The 15518-nt window shown below is 51.1% G+C and overlaps 1 protein-coding gene across 1 annotated transcript in view; it reads right to left on the minus strand.

The window, feature by feature from the left end:
* Positions 1-15518, minus strand: part of LOC134048158 (hydrocephalus-inducing protein homolog) — a 74987-nt gene that overhangs the window by 13856 nt on the left and 45613 nt on the right. The window contains exons 29-48 of the mRNA XM_062499758.1: positions 15109-15284; positions 14223-14356; positions 13129-13265; positions 12372-12493; positions 12093-12284; positions 11543-11695; positions 10257-10496; positions 9812-10004; positions 9168-9335; positions 8697-8939; positions 7440-7588; positions 6266-6364; positions 5788-5971; positions 5187-5325; positions 3868-3930; positions 3174-3471; positions 2518-2676; positions 1895-2082; positions 1538-1720; positions 1179-1298 (exon numbers count right to left, since the gene is read on the minus strand). Of these exons, the coding sequence (XP_062355742.1) occupies positions 1179-1298; positions 1538-1720; positions 1895-2082; positions 2518-2676; positions 3174-3471; positions 3868-3930; positions 5187-5325; positions 5788-5971; positions 6266-6364; positions 7440-7588; positions 8697-8939; positions 9168-9335; positions 9812-10004; positions 10257-10496; positions 11543-11695; positions 12093-12284; positions 12372-12493; positions 13129-13265; positions 14223-14356; positions 15109-15284 (3340 nt within the window). The remainder of the gene's footprint in view (positions 1-1178; positions 1299-1537; positions 1721-1894; positions 2083-2517; positions 2677-3173; positions 3472-3867; positions 3931-5186; positions 5326-5787; positions 5972-6265; positions 6365-7439; positions 7589-8696; positions 8940-9167; positions 9336-9811; positions 10005-10256; positions 10497-11542; positions 11696-12092; positions 12285-12371; positions 12494-13128; positions 13266-14222; positions 14357-15108; positions 15285-15518) is intronic.

Genomic DNA, 15518 nt, shown 5'->3' on the forward strand with positions numbered 1-15518 from the left:
TCTAACAAACAAGTGAGGGAAATGGATCCCAGTCAGGGGCATGGACGTGTGCTCATCCTTGCCTTACTTTGATGCCTTCCCCTGGACTTGGTGCCTCCACCCCAGAAGCCTGATGATGCTCAGGCCACTTCAAGAGTTTTTAATACAATATAAATTCAAAGGTGCCTAGAAAAACAACAGTACACCAGGCACATGGGTTCTTTCCCCTTCATGGGGTGCCTTCCCTGCAGGGTATAAAGAAAGAAAACTCCTTCTTTAAACTCCTTTCTTTTGTAAAAAAGCTTTAGTTAGTCTCTTTCATAAAAGTCATGAAATTGCTTTGGATTTCATGCGTTAGCTCAGCATCTGAGAAGGAAATTTAAAGCACCAATTCCCAAGAGGAATGCAAATAGATAACAAGCGACCCTTCTCTCAGGTGTGGAGATTACTTTGGAGTGAAAGGGTTAAAGAGGCAAAGAGAAATCCCAGATTATCCATCAACCTGGCTAACAACTGTCTTTTATTTTTTTTAACTATCGGGATTTCATTTCCTTGCATTGCCAAAATAGACCTAGCCCTCCAGAGCTCCCATGGAGACAAGAACTTGATGTTAAATATTCTTAAAATTAAAAAAAAAATGACAGTAAAAGTAGAAATACACAATAGCTTCAATGACAGCGTGTTTAGGCAGACTTTACCTAGCAGTGAGGATGCAATGTCATCACAGGAAAATGTACATGATGCTGTACATTCCCCCTGACACCCATTGGCAGGTGAACCATAAATCTTATTATTAATTACAGATTAATGAAAGGTTCACAAAACCATCTACAGAAGAATTGCTCAATCAGGCTACCTGCAGAGCTCAAAGCACCTCTAAAACCACCATACAGTTCATTCCCTACAGGGTGAAGCTGAGATGTGGAGGGGGACAGAAGTTGCCCCCCAAGTCTCCTTTGGTCTGGAAGCAGCATGCGGCTCTGGCCACCAAGGCGGCCACCAAGACACCCACCAGGTAGGCAGAGCAGCTCCTCCAAGGCCCATTTGCCTCTTATCTGCTCAAGTTCACACATCTGTGGTCCTTCAATCCCATGTGTCTCCCAGGACTCTGCTGGGGACTGCCCTGGATTGTGCCAGCAGGACAGCATGTCTCTCCAAGCATGTCCAGGAAAGAACAAGGCCCAGCAGGGAGCACATACCACTCTCTTGATTTCCCACACAGCAGAGGTCCAAAGTGGAATTGCTTTGTGCTCTCAACATATTCCTTGAAGATGATTTCATCTGCCTCCATGGTCTCCCTCCACTGTGGAAACACCAGCCTGGGCAGAGAAAGTGGGGAAGAAGGAACTATGAGATGCTCCAAGTAGGAAATGTAGTCAGAAAGCCATAACCCTTCCTGGTGGCTGAGGCACCATCTGCCTTCCCAGCTCCCAGCACAGGAAGAGATGCTGGGTGACCTCAAGCAGCACCACCTGCCCAGGCCAGAAGCACCAAGGGGCAGCCCTGGCTGTGAGTTCAGGGGGCAGCAGTGTGGGAGGCTGCCAAGGGCCAGCCTTACCGCGGGTTCTGGCTGATGCTGGGGTACACGCCCGTGCCACTGCAGGGCAGCTCGTACTGGCGCTTTGTCTCCACGAGCTCAAACCTCAGCGTGTGCTCAAACTTCCCTGGCCTTTTGGTGGAGAAGTGGACCTTCAGTTCCACCTCACCGTGGCCAGGCACTATCCATCGGTACCGTTTCAGCCTGGCAATTAAAGAGGAGGCTTCAGACATTGCTAAGGAGCAAATGAAACAAGGAGGGTGCACTGGCCATCCCGTGGAGGCACTGGCACAGGGTCACTGTGGAGCTGGGGATGACGGACCTTGTTTGGCAAGAGGACCAAGAAGCAGAGGCATCACCTCTTCCCATGTGGCTCACCTGTGGAATTCTGTGGGGGTTGAGGCTCTTTTCAGCACACTTTTGGATCTGGTTGCAGAGGAATCCTGGGGACTTTCTGTTCTGTGTGTGGAGATCTGGTTCTCCTTTGGAGAGTTGTCTCTGCTGGCTGCTTTATGTGTCTTTGGTTGGCCCTCGGCAGAACTGCCCTTGGCATCTGGGGCCTTGGCCTAAGGGGAGAGAGAAAAGGGAGGGACAGGTGAGCCCTAAGACATCCCCATCCTGGAAAGCAAAGCAGGTATTTCTCAACCAATGGAAGAGAGAATAAATAAACAAATAAGTCCACCTGCCCAGGGTCTTGGTCTTCCTTACTGGTGTTTGTTTTACCTAGGACACCCCTTCTCACTTCAGGACCCTGTTCTCAAAGGAAGTTGACAGTTTTAGGTGGTTTTTTTCCCTCTTGTCTTACAGAACTGCTCTGTCTCCCGCAGAGCTGTCGCTTTTGTCCCATCCCTGACAGAAAGGAGACCTGCAGACACGGGGCCCCATCACATCTTCACTACCTCGCCACAGTGATCCTTCTCCATCCAACCTGTCCCCCATGCCCCCATCTAGCCTGGTCCCTGCCCTGGCACCTTCAGTGCCAGCACCACTGGAGCACCCACCCGATTGTCTTCCATAGCAGCACCTTCCGGTGCAACAATGGTGAAGGGCTTCACACACTCTGCAGAACCCAACCACTCCTCTGGGTAGTTGACTACGGAGAAGACAGCAGCAGGGGGCAGGGGAGGCCCTTCGGGATGCAGTCCCAGATGTCTCAGCATCTAAAACAGAAGAGAAAATCCTGCTTATACTTCTGTTGCCTTCATCCTCACAGCTCCTTCTTTCAAGGCACTGATCTTTTGGCAATGGGGTTTTTGATTTATCTGAAGTATACAAGTGCTTTGTTATGCCCAGTGGGGTGAGCAGGCTCCAGAGCAGAGGCAAGAGCTACAAGCAGGACTGGGACAGAAACCTCTCCCAAGTGACTCAGCTGAAGAAAACAATGACCATGAGCTGCCCTGTCCTGGGACCATTTCTAATGATTTCCAGGCTGGGAAACTCTGAACAGATGGGATACTTGTACACAGAGCATTCCCACTTTCTGCCCACTGAGGGATGGATGGTGATAACCTCCCCATCCACACAGATGCTACAGAGTCATTGTGGAACATCATCAGGTGCCTGGACAAGGCTCTGTGCCATTGTCACCTGGGGGGACACAATACTCCAGGATCCAAGACCACAGCAAGCTCAAAATCTGAGCCTTGCAAGGTTTTACCTTATCTTTTGTTGGCAGCCTCCCATCCCTCAGGATCTCCCTAATCATGGCCTTTGGATCTGTGACCTGGATGTCCAAGCACCACACCCCGACATGCTCATCTCTGACAGTCCCTTCTGCAACTTCGCTTCGTGTCTCCAGATGAGATGACTGAAGACTCCTTTGGCCTCCACATTTTTGTTCAGGCTTCTTCTCCACCTTCTCCTGAGGCTTTATGGTCTTGTGAAGCTTGTTTTCAGCTGAAGGCTGGGATGTGTTTCCATTCTGGATCACAGGTAACTGTACAGAACCCTGAATCCTGTCACAGGAGGAGAAAACCTGTGCATTGTCCTGCTGCGATGACTCATAGATCTGAAACCTCTTCTCCATCTCAGCAGAGTACTCTGGGATTTCAGTTTCCAACTTCTCTGGGGCTTTGGTTTCCCTCTTCTTTGGGGCTTTGGCTTCGTCCTTCTTTGTGGCTTTCGGTCTCCCCTTCTCTGTGATTATGGTACCCTCCTTCTCTAGAATGTTGATTTCCTTCCTCTCTGGTGTTTTGCTTTCCTTCCTCTCTCGCTGTTTGCTTTCCTTCCTCTCTGGGGGCTTGCTTTTCTTCTTCTCTGGGGATTTCCTTAATTTCTTCCATGTTTTTGCAGGCTGCTTCCCCAAGGAGAAATCCTTCTTTTCCTTCTTCCGCTTCTCTTCCTCCTTCCGCTTCTCTTCCTCCTCTAAGGCTTTTGCTTCCTCCTCAAGCTTTTGAGCCAGCCGCTTCAGCTCCCTTCAGCAAACAAAATAGAAAACATCTCTGAGAGTCACCACCACAAACCTGCGCTCATCTCTGAGAGTCACCACCACAAACCTGGGCTCACTAGTCCTGGCTGGCCCTGCACTTTACTGCTTGACCCTGAGGCCAGGCAGAAGCACAATCTTCCTCCACCCACACAAATTGGGAACATCCCAAGTGAGGGGAATGGTGGAAGAGGCCCTCCAGCACCAGCCAAACCTAAGCTTTGCCATCGTAAGGTCTCGACTGTGCAACCTCCCTCTTAAGGCACACCCAGACAACCCCATCACACTGCAAAGGCTGATCCACCAGCTCTCTGCACTGATGACTGAAAACGCCCTTCATCTCTTGACTTCCCAGTTTAAACCAGATCACAAATTGCTAACATCTGCTTATCCCTCCTACAATTCTAACTCAATTCATTCACCCCACTTCTCCCTGGGCATAGCCTGCTCCTTAATGACAATAATCCTATCAGTCACACAGCAAAGGCTGCAGGAACTCCTCTCCTGCAAGACATGCTCTTGTCAGCCAGATTTCCTGCTGGAACCCAGCTGTAACCAAGGCAAACTGGTGCTATCTGCCATGGAAACTATTTGAAGCAGCCTCGTCCGTCTCCTCCCCATGAAACCAACTTCAGCCTGAGCTGAAAAAAGTCCTGATGCACAGGCTTCCTTTAAGCAGCCTCCTCTCCCAGCTCCACACTTTTCCTGTGTGATCTGAGCTGAGCTACCTTGCTGGAGCAGAGCTTCTCCTGGGTTTGCCTACTGCTGCAGCTGCAGGGGAGCCTAAAGGACATGAGCTTTTATGGATGGTGTCCCACCATAAGGAGAACCCTGGCAGATCAGCATTGCAAGGACCTCATCTGTGGCAAGACCAGCACCAAGGGTTTGTCTGGGCCCCACACCTACCCATACCACAATCCCACTGTATGGGTGAAGAAGAGGGATGATGAAGAAGGTGTAAATCAACATCATAAAGACACTTCTACAGGTAGTGCCAAGGCAAACCCAGAGCCCAGCTCCCTGCAGGCAGCATCTAAACTGGGAGAGCTCACCACTAAAATAGAGAAGATGTTTTATCTCAGCAGAAGAAGATCCTTCCTCTCTTGGGAGCCAGGGAGCTAAGAGTGGCCGTCCTGTGTTGCTGCTGGCCTTTGCTATCAAACACCTCTGAGCTCAGAGTCCTTGGAGCAGGGAAACCCTGCAGGGACACTACCCTGAGCAGTAACCCATGGAAGGCTTACTCACCTCTCTCTCTGTATACACTTCCTTTCTGGTATTATTTTGTCCACTAGAGCTTTCTTCTCAGGAAGGGCATCATCCTCATCCTCATCCATTTGCAAGACATATTCTGTGCTCCTCTGAATAGGTTTTTTCCTCTGCCATTCTTTAGCACAAACCAGAGGAGAAACCATGAGTGACCAGAAGCAGAGCTGAGTGCTCTGGGTCAGCCGCAAGGATTCACAGCTTTTCCCAACCCAGCCTATCATACCAGGAGATGCTGGGGAGCTCATATCCCTGCTCCAAAAATCAGACAATCACCCAAATTATGGCTGGGCAGTGAGCTCCTGTGCTTTGCCTGGCTTAAGCGCACCAAGGCTGAGGACAGTCTTTTGTCACTGAGCTACAGCAGCTTGCACTCGTGCCCACGCTTTAATGTTAAGAGATTTGGGTGAGTCTTAAAACCTCAGATCTCCTGCAACTCTGAGATGAGTGCTGGTTACACTGAGGTCGAAGGTAGAAACATTAATAAAAACATTTCTTACAAGCTCTGGCTGCAAACCCAGATGCACAGAGATAAAGTTGAGGGCTTGAGAGAGAAGCTTTGAGAGGGACAGATATATCTCACCTTCCTTCTCTCTTTCAGCTTCCTCCTTGGCTTTCCAGGAAGCATAATCCTGATGCAGGTTCACCATGTAGATATGATGACGATTGTTGACAGCTTTGAATACACAGAGCAGAGAAGATTCCAGGCTGCTTGTGAAGAGGCTCTGCAAGCCATCAAAGACCACTCCCTTGGAGCAGTCTTCATGCTGAGAATAAAGGGAAGAGCAAGTCAGCCATTGCACGCAGGGGGCTCACAGCTGGACAGTTAAGAGATGTCACAGGGCACCAGCTATCCTTGTTCCAAGGGCATTAGCTAAGAACGGCTTGGATGTGTCCTTAGGCTCTGCCAACTAGGGGCATCTGCAGCTTCCCCCAAGGTTCCCTGCACACAGTCCAGGATCCTCCAGCAGCACGTACAGACCTCCTCCTCCTCTCCAAGTCATACCCCTCTGCCTGTCTCTCCAGAGCAGGAACGTCTCCTTTTCCCCCACCCCACACACCTTCAGCCTCTCACAGAGGATGTCCACCAACAGGTCCTCGGGCAGCACACAGCTCAAGCAGTTCAGCTCTTCCCCATGACTGCTGATGATGTTCAGCTGCTGTGGTGCAGGAGCAGTGGAAACTGTGAACTGTAATGTGGAGCATTGTTAGGAAAATAAACCACGGTGGAAAGCCCTGAACAATTCCCACTGCTGGGCTCGGAGCTGGGGGTTCACACTAGTGGAGAGTAGAACAACCCTGCAGTGCAGGCTGGAGCTCCAGGTGAAGGGCCCATCTCTTGGCCAGCAGGGACCTGAGTCTGCAAGCCCCCAGTGCAGCCTCCCAGCACTTTGCTTACTGCCTGCAGCCAATACTTGCCAGTAAACCATTGAGAACCAGTGGAGTTTGTTGCGGTGCATATTTGTTTCATTCAGTTCATTGTTAAAGTTGTCATAATGGCTTGTTCTTACTTTTCCGTGTCGTTTTCTGTGTTTTCCCCAAGTTGGTTTATCCCTAAGTTCTACCCGCCCCTGAAACTACCTTGTTTGACATTCCCCACCCCTTGTTCCCAAACCTTCCCTGTCATTCTGAGAATACCCTGGGCCAATCCCTTGTTGCTCTGCCCCCCTGGAAATCCCCTAATACTCGATGCCCCATTGGCCCCATTGGCCCCATTGGCCCATGTCACCCTTTCTCCCTCCCCCCCGGCTTCCCTCATTGGTTTGTACTTTGTTAGACCCTGCCATTCACTCGTCCCCTAAGAATTCCTTATTGGTTGATCGTTTGTACCCACCCCCCCAGTGGGTACAAATCCCGGGCACAGCAGTGCTTGGGGCTCTATTGCTCCTGCTCCCTTCAGGCCTAATAAGCCTTTTGTTGGAACCTCAGCAGCTGAGAGCCTTCCCTTTTCTCCTTTGCCTGACCTCTGATGCTATTATACCGTTTGAGCAAGTGGCACATAAGGTTCTGCCTGCAGTAAACCCACACTGAGGCAGTTCCCCGCACCTTTTGTGGTGCCAGTGTTTCTCTTGAGCTAGCCCGGACTCCAGTAGCCGTGTCAGAGTTGTCTGCCAGAGCACATTCTCAGCCCAAGTCATCCCCAGCCTGCCAGCTGGGCTTGGCACTATGGACCCACATAAGAGCCCCCGCCCATCTCAAAGACAATGCAAAGGTCCCAGGGCAGGTCATGTTTACCTTGGTGTCCTTTTTGTTGGGTTTGCTGGCTGGCTTCCTCTTCTTTATTGCTGGAGGGTTCTTGCCTTTGGAACTCTTCTTCTTCATGTTGTTTTTTCCCCCAGAGGCTTGTTTATTCTTGGTCTGAGCAGTAAGCAGAGGCTTTTTACCTGCACAAGGGACAGATGGTTCAGGAGGGCTTTGAGAAACAATTAGGCACCTTTCCCCACAGTGGGCATAACCCTGGGCCCTTGAAGGAATGTGGCACTTTTTCCCCAGTCTGTTGGGCACTGGCAGCACTGTTTCCCAGAAGCAGCTCCTTCCCTCCTTATCCTAACAGCATGATAAAATATGCCATCCCATATTTGATTTTAAAGCCAGCACTATGTCCCTCCTAACAACTGTGCGTGCAAGTGACACTGCTTGCATAGCAGTTGCCCTGCAGATGAAAGCCAAAGACTGGTCCTCCATGACTGTTTTTCCATACACGGCACCCATCCTGCATTCTCATGTGGAGACCTGCAGCCCTACCCTACTTGTATCATCTGTCTCCACTGAAATGAAATCCTCCTTGTGGGAAAACCCCAGCTGGAAGCCAGACTTTTCTTCCTTCCACCAGCCCCCAACCCAGCCAGGTTCAAAACCAAGCGATGCAAAACTTCCCCCTGTACCAAGCCAGGTCTGCCTCACCCTGCAGAGCTCAGGGTACACACTTCCCAGTCAGTTTCACTAAAGTCTTTAGTTTCACATGGAGAACAGCCCAGCATTCATGAGCTGTGTTCCCTGACAATGGGCATAGGTAAATCTCTGGAGAAAAGAGCTCATCTGTAGCATGTCTCATTGGAAATTCCTCTGGGAGGTTGCCCTTCCCTTCCTCTCCTTTGCAAGGTTAAACCCACAGTCAGTCCTCTTGTGCTTAATGAGCCACTTCAGAAGGCTTTTTCCTTGTTAGAGTGGGCAGCAGTTCTGCCTGCTGCCCATGGAGAGCAAGCTTGATTCAGCTTTGAGGGAATATAAAATATTTGGGAAAGAGACAGAAGTGCTTCACCACCCGCAGAAAAATGAACATGTGCCAAGAACGGCAGCAAAGGGGAAAGGGGGCTATGAAAGAACCCCTGACTGAGCCCTTATAAATGGTTTCTTTCTTTCTTTATTTTTTTTTATTTTTTTTTTATTTTTTTTTATTTAAGACGAGCTACAGATGCATTTCACTCACATTCCCGGACAGTCATGGTGGGTTTTTCAAGCACTGGCTCTGGGTCCAGCATTTCTCCTTACCAGCATCATCTTGGTTTTCGCCTCTCAGCTCCATGGCAGCCTTGGTGCAAAGCTCCTGGGCGCGGCGCCCTGCTTGGCTCTGATCATTGGCAATGGCCTCTTTCACCATGGTGTCAATGGACAAGTGAGCAGTGCCATAATAGTGACACAGGGCTGCCACTATCTCTGTCTTTCCTGAGAGAGAGGAGGACTGCTTGGTGACACTTGCATACGAGGAATTACAGGGACAGGCCTTGGAAGAACCTCAAACAAGATTTTGAAGTAAAAAGGACAGTGGGAAAGCAAGTGTCCCTCTGGGGAGGCCATGAGGGAGGCAGCTGGAGTGTGGGTACAAGCTCTGAATTCTAGAGCCAAGAGGATCATCTCCACCTCCTGTTCAGCTGAGGACTTTGCCTTAAGCACCATGGTCCACCAGGATGTGTTCCTCCTGCCTGCCCCTCTCCCTGCAGCCCAGGGCTGCAGCTCACATACCTGACCGGGGTGGCCCATGGACAATAACAACAATCCCTCTGTCCTGCTGTGCTTCATGCCTCTCTGAAGATGGGTCGATGCCCAGGTGGCGCATGACAGCCTGAGAGATAGGGCTCCCAGTCACTTCCACCATGGGCTCAGGAGAGGGTGTGACAGCCCCATGATATGCTGCAGTGCAAAACCAGGGGGAAAAGTCAGCCTCCCGCCCTCCTTTGATCCTCATCATCCTCCCCATCTCCTCAGATCCCACGAAAGGAGACTTGGTGAAAGCAACATGAGCTTGTTCTTTTGTTGCTAGGAAGGTGCAAATATAAAAGAGCCAGGGATATTAGACCTGGTCCTACTGGCTGAAGAACTCATCCAATCCTAGTCTTTGTGGCTAAGGGACACAAGGGAATATCCTGATTTTATCCCCAGTCTATAGCAGCAGAGAGGAGCTTCCTTGGGTGACATTCAGGGTAGAGAGAGGATGCCCCAGCCCTTCACCCAAGAGTTCCTCCACCAAGCTGGGGAACAGGCAGCTGCTAAAAGCATGGGCTTTCCCTGGAGAACAAGGTGACAGACAGTTCAGGGTGTATGGGCTGGACTCCCTGCTGTGGCCACAATCAAGACAGACATGGCCAAACCCTCACTGTTTTTCTGACCTGGTGCTGCCTTGTCTATGGCCTCGGCCTCAGCCTCAGCCTCTGCCATGGCCTTGAGCTCTGCCTGTTGAGCCTTCAGCCTCTTCTGTGCTTCACAGTCCTCCAGTGCCTCTGGGGGCAGCATCCCACCCACGGTGCATGGAGGCATTAGAAAGTTCTTTTGGTACTCAGACCCCGCTGCCATCCACAGGATCTGTGCAGGTAGGGAAGAGAAACCATACGCAACATTCATTTTCTTGCCTCTCTTCACACACACTCAGCAAACCCATTTTCTGTCTCCTCCCATCCTCCCAACAACACAAACTAGTTAAGTCCTCCCACAGCACATCAGCAGACTTGGCTTTACTCTGGGGATTGCCTCCATCTCCCTGGCACAAGCCTGGGAATGCTGGAGTGCTGTGAAGCTTGGGCAGCATATACATGGGGACCACACCTGCCTTCTCACCTTCTCTTCCTCAAAGTACTGCTCATCAAAATCCAGTGAGTAAAACTCAACAGGGAAGCTGCATGGGTTCTTCACCACCACTGTGGCGTCCACCCCATCGCTGTCCACCAGCACCCATCCCATCTTGAGTGCTGGGGGGCTAAACTCCAACCGTGGCTCTAGACCCTGTCCTGAGAGGTGCAGCTTTAAGTGATTGCTGCTTCCACAAACGTTAAGCTTCAGCTCATTCTTGTAAGACCTCTGAAAAGAGAAAAGTGCAGAAAACTCATCCATGGAGTCCCGGGTGACAGGACCCCAAATACAACGCTTGCCCCAAGGTCAGGGTGTTACCAGTCCCTCCAAGGTGAATGGAAACCAGGTATTTACTTATGCTAGATACTACAGCCTCTGTGTCCTGGGTCTGAGTAACTGGGATGAATCCTGGTGTGCATTCTAACTGCGTGTTTGGGTATCAGATGGAAGTACAATGGACTGTCAGGCGTTTCCACCTAGTCATGCAGCAGTGCAGTGCTCATGAGAAGGGCCCTCGGGGTTACAGTGTCCAGACACAGTCCTGGCACTGCCAAGTCAGGCAAACACCAGCTCCAGGAGAGAAGCAAATGAGCTCTCACTGGCTAGAAATAAGGGTCATCTTCTCTGCTTAGTGTTTGGCTCTGGTCATAGCCAGACACAAGATGGTTACATCTCTCGAGCAATTAAAGACCCCTGGGACTGTTAGCAGGCACAGAAGCACTTGTGTCCATACTGGTACACACTGTCAGTTTCCAAGAGCCAGCAGCCACAGGCAAACTGCTCTTGGGAATACTCCATCCTTTAAGTTGAATCCCCAGCTGCATAGGAATGAGCAGGCAGGCCAGAGCCCTGGCTACTGCTGGCAGCACACCAGTACAGGTGATTGTCCTGCCGTGCCCAGGAAGGTGTCTGGTGACTGTTTTGTCTGTCAGTTCTGCAGCAGGACGAGCCTAGACTGGCCATTCCAGGACTGTCCTCTGCAAGTGTGGAGCTGCAAAGACAGCCAGGCAAGAGGGAAGCACAAGGGGAGTTGGGCACACCCCCCTCCTTGTGCCAGGAGGCAGCCACAGAGCCCTGATGCTCTCTCTCTGTGCAAGCTCCCTGTGGGCATTTCGAAGCACATCTCGCAGGAGTACTCTTGGGGTGAACTGAGCCATGCTGAGAACGGAGCTTGCAGAAAGCTCCCTGTGAAGGCACAGCTCATACCTCTGCACCAGGCCCTCATTTCCAGATAGCCCTGACAGGCCTCCTGGGCTGACACCTGCCAATCTCACCTCCTGCTTGGGTGTAAACTGGATTTGTAAGTTCTGCCACCTTCCTGGATTGAGGGTTCCTTTGGAGGGCGTCACTTCAAAGGGACAGGGCTCATCCTCCAGCACCTGCTGCTTCTGACACATGGCTGGTGTAATGCGTTTGCGTTGATTGTCCTGGGCACAGAAACCAATTGTGTGAGGTCTCCTCAGTGTGTGAGGACAGAGCCTCAGTTCTTGTAGTGCTCTGAGACACTGATGATACTGTGCTCAGAGTACCCACAGCCAAACCAAGTGTGGCCCCCATAGCCTGGAGCTGCAGCAAAAACCTGTGAACTGGGCAGGCAGATAGGGAACAACTGTCCTGAGAGAAGGAATGGGTGAAGATGGCAGAGAAGCAAAGCATCAGATAATGGAACAGGTCCAGGCAAAACAGTCTTGATCTAGACCCTCAGAAGCATCCTCAGACACACTGTAGATCCAAGTGGTCAGGCAGCCACAAGAGCAGAAAAGGCAAGAGACACAAAGAAAACCCAACCAAGAAGTTACATGTTCGACGTCGCCTGTGCTTTACCTTCCTGACAGGCTTGATGGCAGTAATGAACCACTTGCAGGGTACATGGAACCAGTTGTAGAGCTGGACTGTCTCAATCTGGCACTGCCCAACGAGGGTATCAGAGAACTGCAGTGTGTTCTTGGAGAGGTTGAGCCACCCTTCCAACACAGTGGCATGGAGGTGGATGTTATACGTGGGGCCTTTTGCCACCTGGAGAAGGACAGAGAAGTCAACGGAGGGTGCAGGTGACATCTGCTGCTGCACCCAGCCTGCTGCGTGCCCCAAGAGCTCTGGTACCTCTATGGGCAGCAGCACATCCACGTCACCCCGTTGCCGGTGGGTGCTTTCAAAGCACACCTCAAACATTATGGTGTGTCTGTGAGGCAGACCCTGCATCTGGTCCAGATTCACTCTGAAACCTTGAACAGATGAAAACAAAGCAGCTGAGATACACAAGAAACACAAAATGTGTCATAAGCACGTTAAGGTCTTACAGGTGTCCTGACTGAAAGGTCAGGGAAAAACCCCATGCCATGGTGTGACCTGTCAAAAAAGAGTGCACCTGAACACCCCTCAGACACAGTGAGCCCTTGTGTGATGGAAGCACAGTCCTGCCTCAAGGCCTCTTTTGGAAGCCTCTTTTGATCCACCAGAGGATGTCACAGGCTGTTTCCTCAATAAAGGCTGAATACAAGTGCTGTGACAGTGTGGACTCCAACCAAAGCACTTCCAAAACACAGCAGAGTCTGCTGGTTTGCAAAACAAGCCCACTGAGTGCCCAGAGAGACTTGATGCTTGTGAGAGCCAAGGGCAGAAGATGCTGAGAGGTGATCAGGGTGATGAGCCCTTCTGGCCTCTGCACTGAAGCATTAGGGCAGTCACAGACAGCCCAGGTCCCCTGAGCATGGCTGGCCAGGGGAATTCTGCCTCTAAAGCTCCCAGCAGGGGCACTGAGAAGAAAAAGTTCAAAAACCTCACCAAGTTCAGTGGCTTAAGCTAATCTGTCTGAGACACCTCCTTCAAGCCCACAGGAAGTGTCTCCAGCACTGCTTACCTGTGTCCTGCAGGGCAGATACATCGACCTGGAAGGACACTGGGATCTGCCCAGGGTTGGTGATCACCAGGGTGCGTCTCTTAGTGTAACCCTTACGTACAGTGCCCATGTCCAGCACATATTCGGGCAGCTCAACTCTGCAAGGAGGAATAAGGACAGTCCTTAAACCACAGCCTGGCTGCATGTCCAAGTGGATGGGGGATACAAATAAAGTGGCTAGTTCTTTATTCTCTGCTGTAAAAACTCAGCTCAAGCCCATGAAATCCATGGCCTGATCACCTGACAATGACTTTGGGAAGTCAGGAGTACAGGTCCTAGGTTTTATCAGCTACTAATGGTACGTGAAAATGAAATTAGTTTTAAATGGACACCTGCCACAGCTGCTCTGCCATGAAAAGCCAGTATAGGTGAGTACACTGGGCCTTCACTGATCTCAGTGAAACTGCTTAGCCTGTGTATAGCCTGAGCCTGAAATTGCTTTGGGGCCTAGCAATGAGTTTGGCCTGCACAGGAAATCTTCATTGTTCTGCAACCAGATTACATGATCTGCTCTGCAGAGCATCTTCTTCCTGAATTGAAGCATCCTGTACTTGTGCTGCATCATGGTGGTGTAAATGGACAGACCAAGTTACCTAGATAAGCTCTGCCTGCCCACCAAGATTCAAGCCATCTGATTTTGGGTTCTAAAAGGGTTTGCTGACATGTGCAGTTCCTTTCTCTTTTTGTTTTTGTTTAGTGTGCTCTGTTACTTGGAACCAAGACATCAGCTGGGAGTTGTCTCTTTCAGAGCTAGTCAGCAGGGACAGAATTTGTGCTGTCTGGAAGGCCTTGAAGGTCTGCACTGGGTCCCCTCAGCTCAAGGGACAGAACCCCACACCTGTGGGGAGCTGAGCAGTCCAAAGCTCAGCGCGGTGCTGGGGAAAGGAGGACACTCCGCTGCTCACATGGAGAGTGTCACAGCCACCAGGACCACATCCTGTCTCAAGTCCAGGCTATTCCCAGCTCTGCAGACACAAGGAGATCTCAGGACAAGGGGACATTGCTGGGTGTTCCCCACGAGGCACCTGGAGATGGGGATGGGAGTCCCTACTCACTTGACAAGACTCTGGCGCAGCTTTTTGTCAGGGAACCTGCTGTATGGGGGATGGGATGGGAGCTTTTCCTGCAGCTCCAGAGCAGCCTCCTCTATCAGCATCATCACCGTCTCTATCTGCAGCTCAGTGTTTGGCTGAGGAAAGGGAGGACAGTGCCTGGTTAGCAAAAGTCTTTCCCACGGTTTGCATCTGAGAAAGGATCCCACCCTGCTCCTGTGGACAGGGGGTGAGAGGTCCTCCTTCAAACCCTGCTCTTGTGGACAGGGGGTGAGGGGTCCTCCTGTCTGGCTGCTCAGTGTCGGTGACACCTCCTGCTCTCTTAGCCAGGACCTCATCTCCACAGCAGTTAACTCCAGCATCTTCACCTGCCCAGCCCCTGTTAGCAAAGTTTGCCTCATCTGGCCAGGCAGACAAACCAGGAACCTTCCAGAGCTCCAGAGACTTGCCTGCCCCCAGCCAGTACCAAGGCAGCTTGGACAAAAGCTGTATTGAAAGGGAACTGGGACCAAGCTCATCTTGGAGGTGAGCACCACCAGCACAGTCCCAGGGCACAGTCAAGCAGCTGCTGTTCAGGTCTGTAAATCTAGCAGGGCTTGGGTTGGGACCAACAAACTCCCCAGCAATGACCTGCATCTCCTTCAAAGCACCATCAACTCCATCCCTTGAGCATGGCCTTCAGGATCTCTCCCTGGGGTAGCCAGGAATCTGGTGCAACCCCAGAAGAGAGCATGAGCAGAGTGGAAGCCCTAGGGGCAATGCTGTGGTGACACATGCTTGTAAGTGGGCAGGGAGGTCCCAGGTGCCATCAGGGCTCTGGTGGGCTGTAAGGGGCTCGGGTGCCATGGAGAGGGTGGCATGTGCCAAACGGGGCTGCAGCTGCTCTTACTACAGTGCCAAAGCCAGGTGCGTGGGGCTTCAGGTTCTGAGTCTTCAGGGTCTGAGTCTTTGGAGTCTGAAACTTGAAGGTCTTAGTCTTCGGACTCTGAGTCTTCTGAACAACTGATTGATTCCTCTGACTGTATTGTTGCAGGGGTTTTATGAGCTTCTCATATTTTTCATTTCCTGAAGGAAGAAAACGTCCACAAAGTGAAGTGTGAGCAATGTGCCAATCCCATTTAAGCTGGGAAGTCCCCACCTCTCAACACTGGTTTCTTCCAGAAAGAAATCCCTCCAGCCATCTATGGAAGGTGGATGCTGCTGTTCCTCTCTGAATCCTCATTGTATTTGCTCCCACCCATCAAGTTTGTCCATCCCCACAGAGGAGCATCTCATTGCCTGCAATGTCACGCAAATCCA

Source organism: Cinclus cinclus, chromosome 11, assembly GCF_963662255.1.
Source record: "Cinclus cinclus chromosome 11, bCinCin1.1, whole genome shotgun sequence".
NCBI lineage: Eukaryota > Metazoa > Chordata > Aves > Passeriformes > Cinclidae > Cinclus > Cinclus cinclus.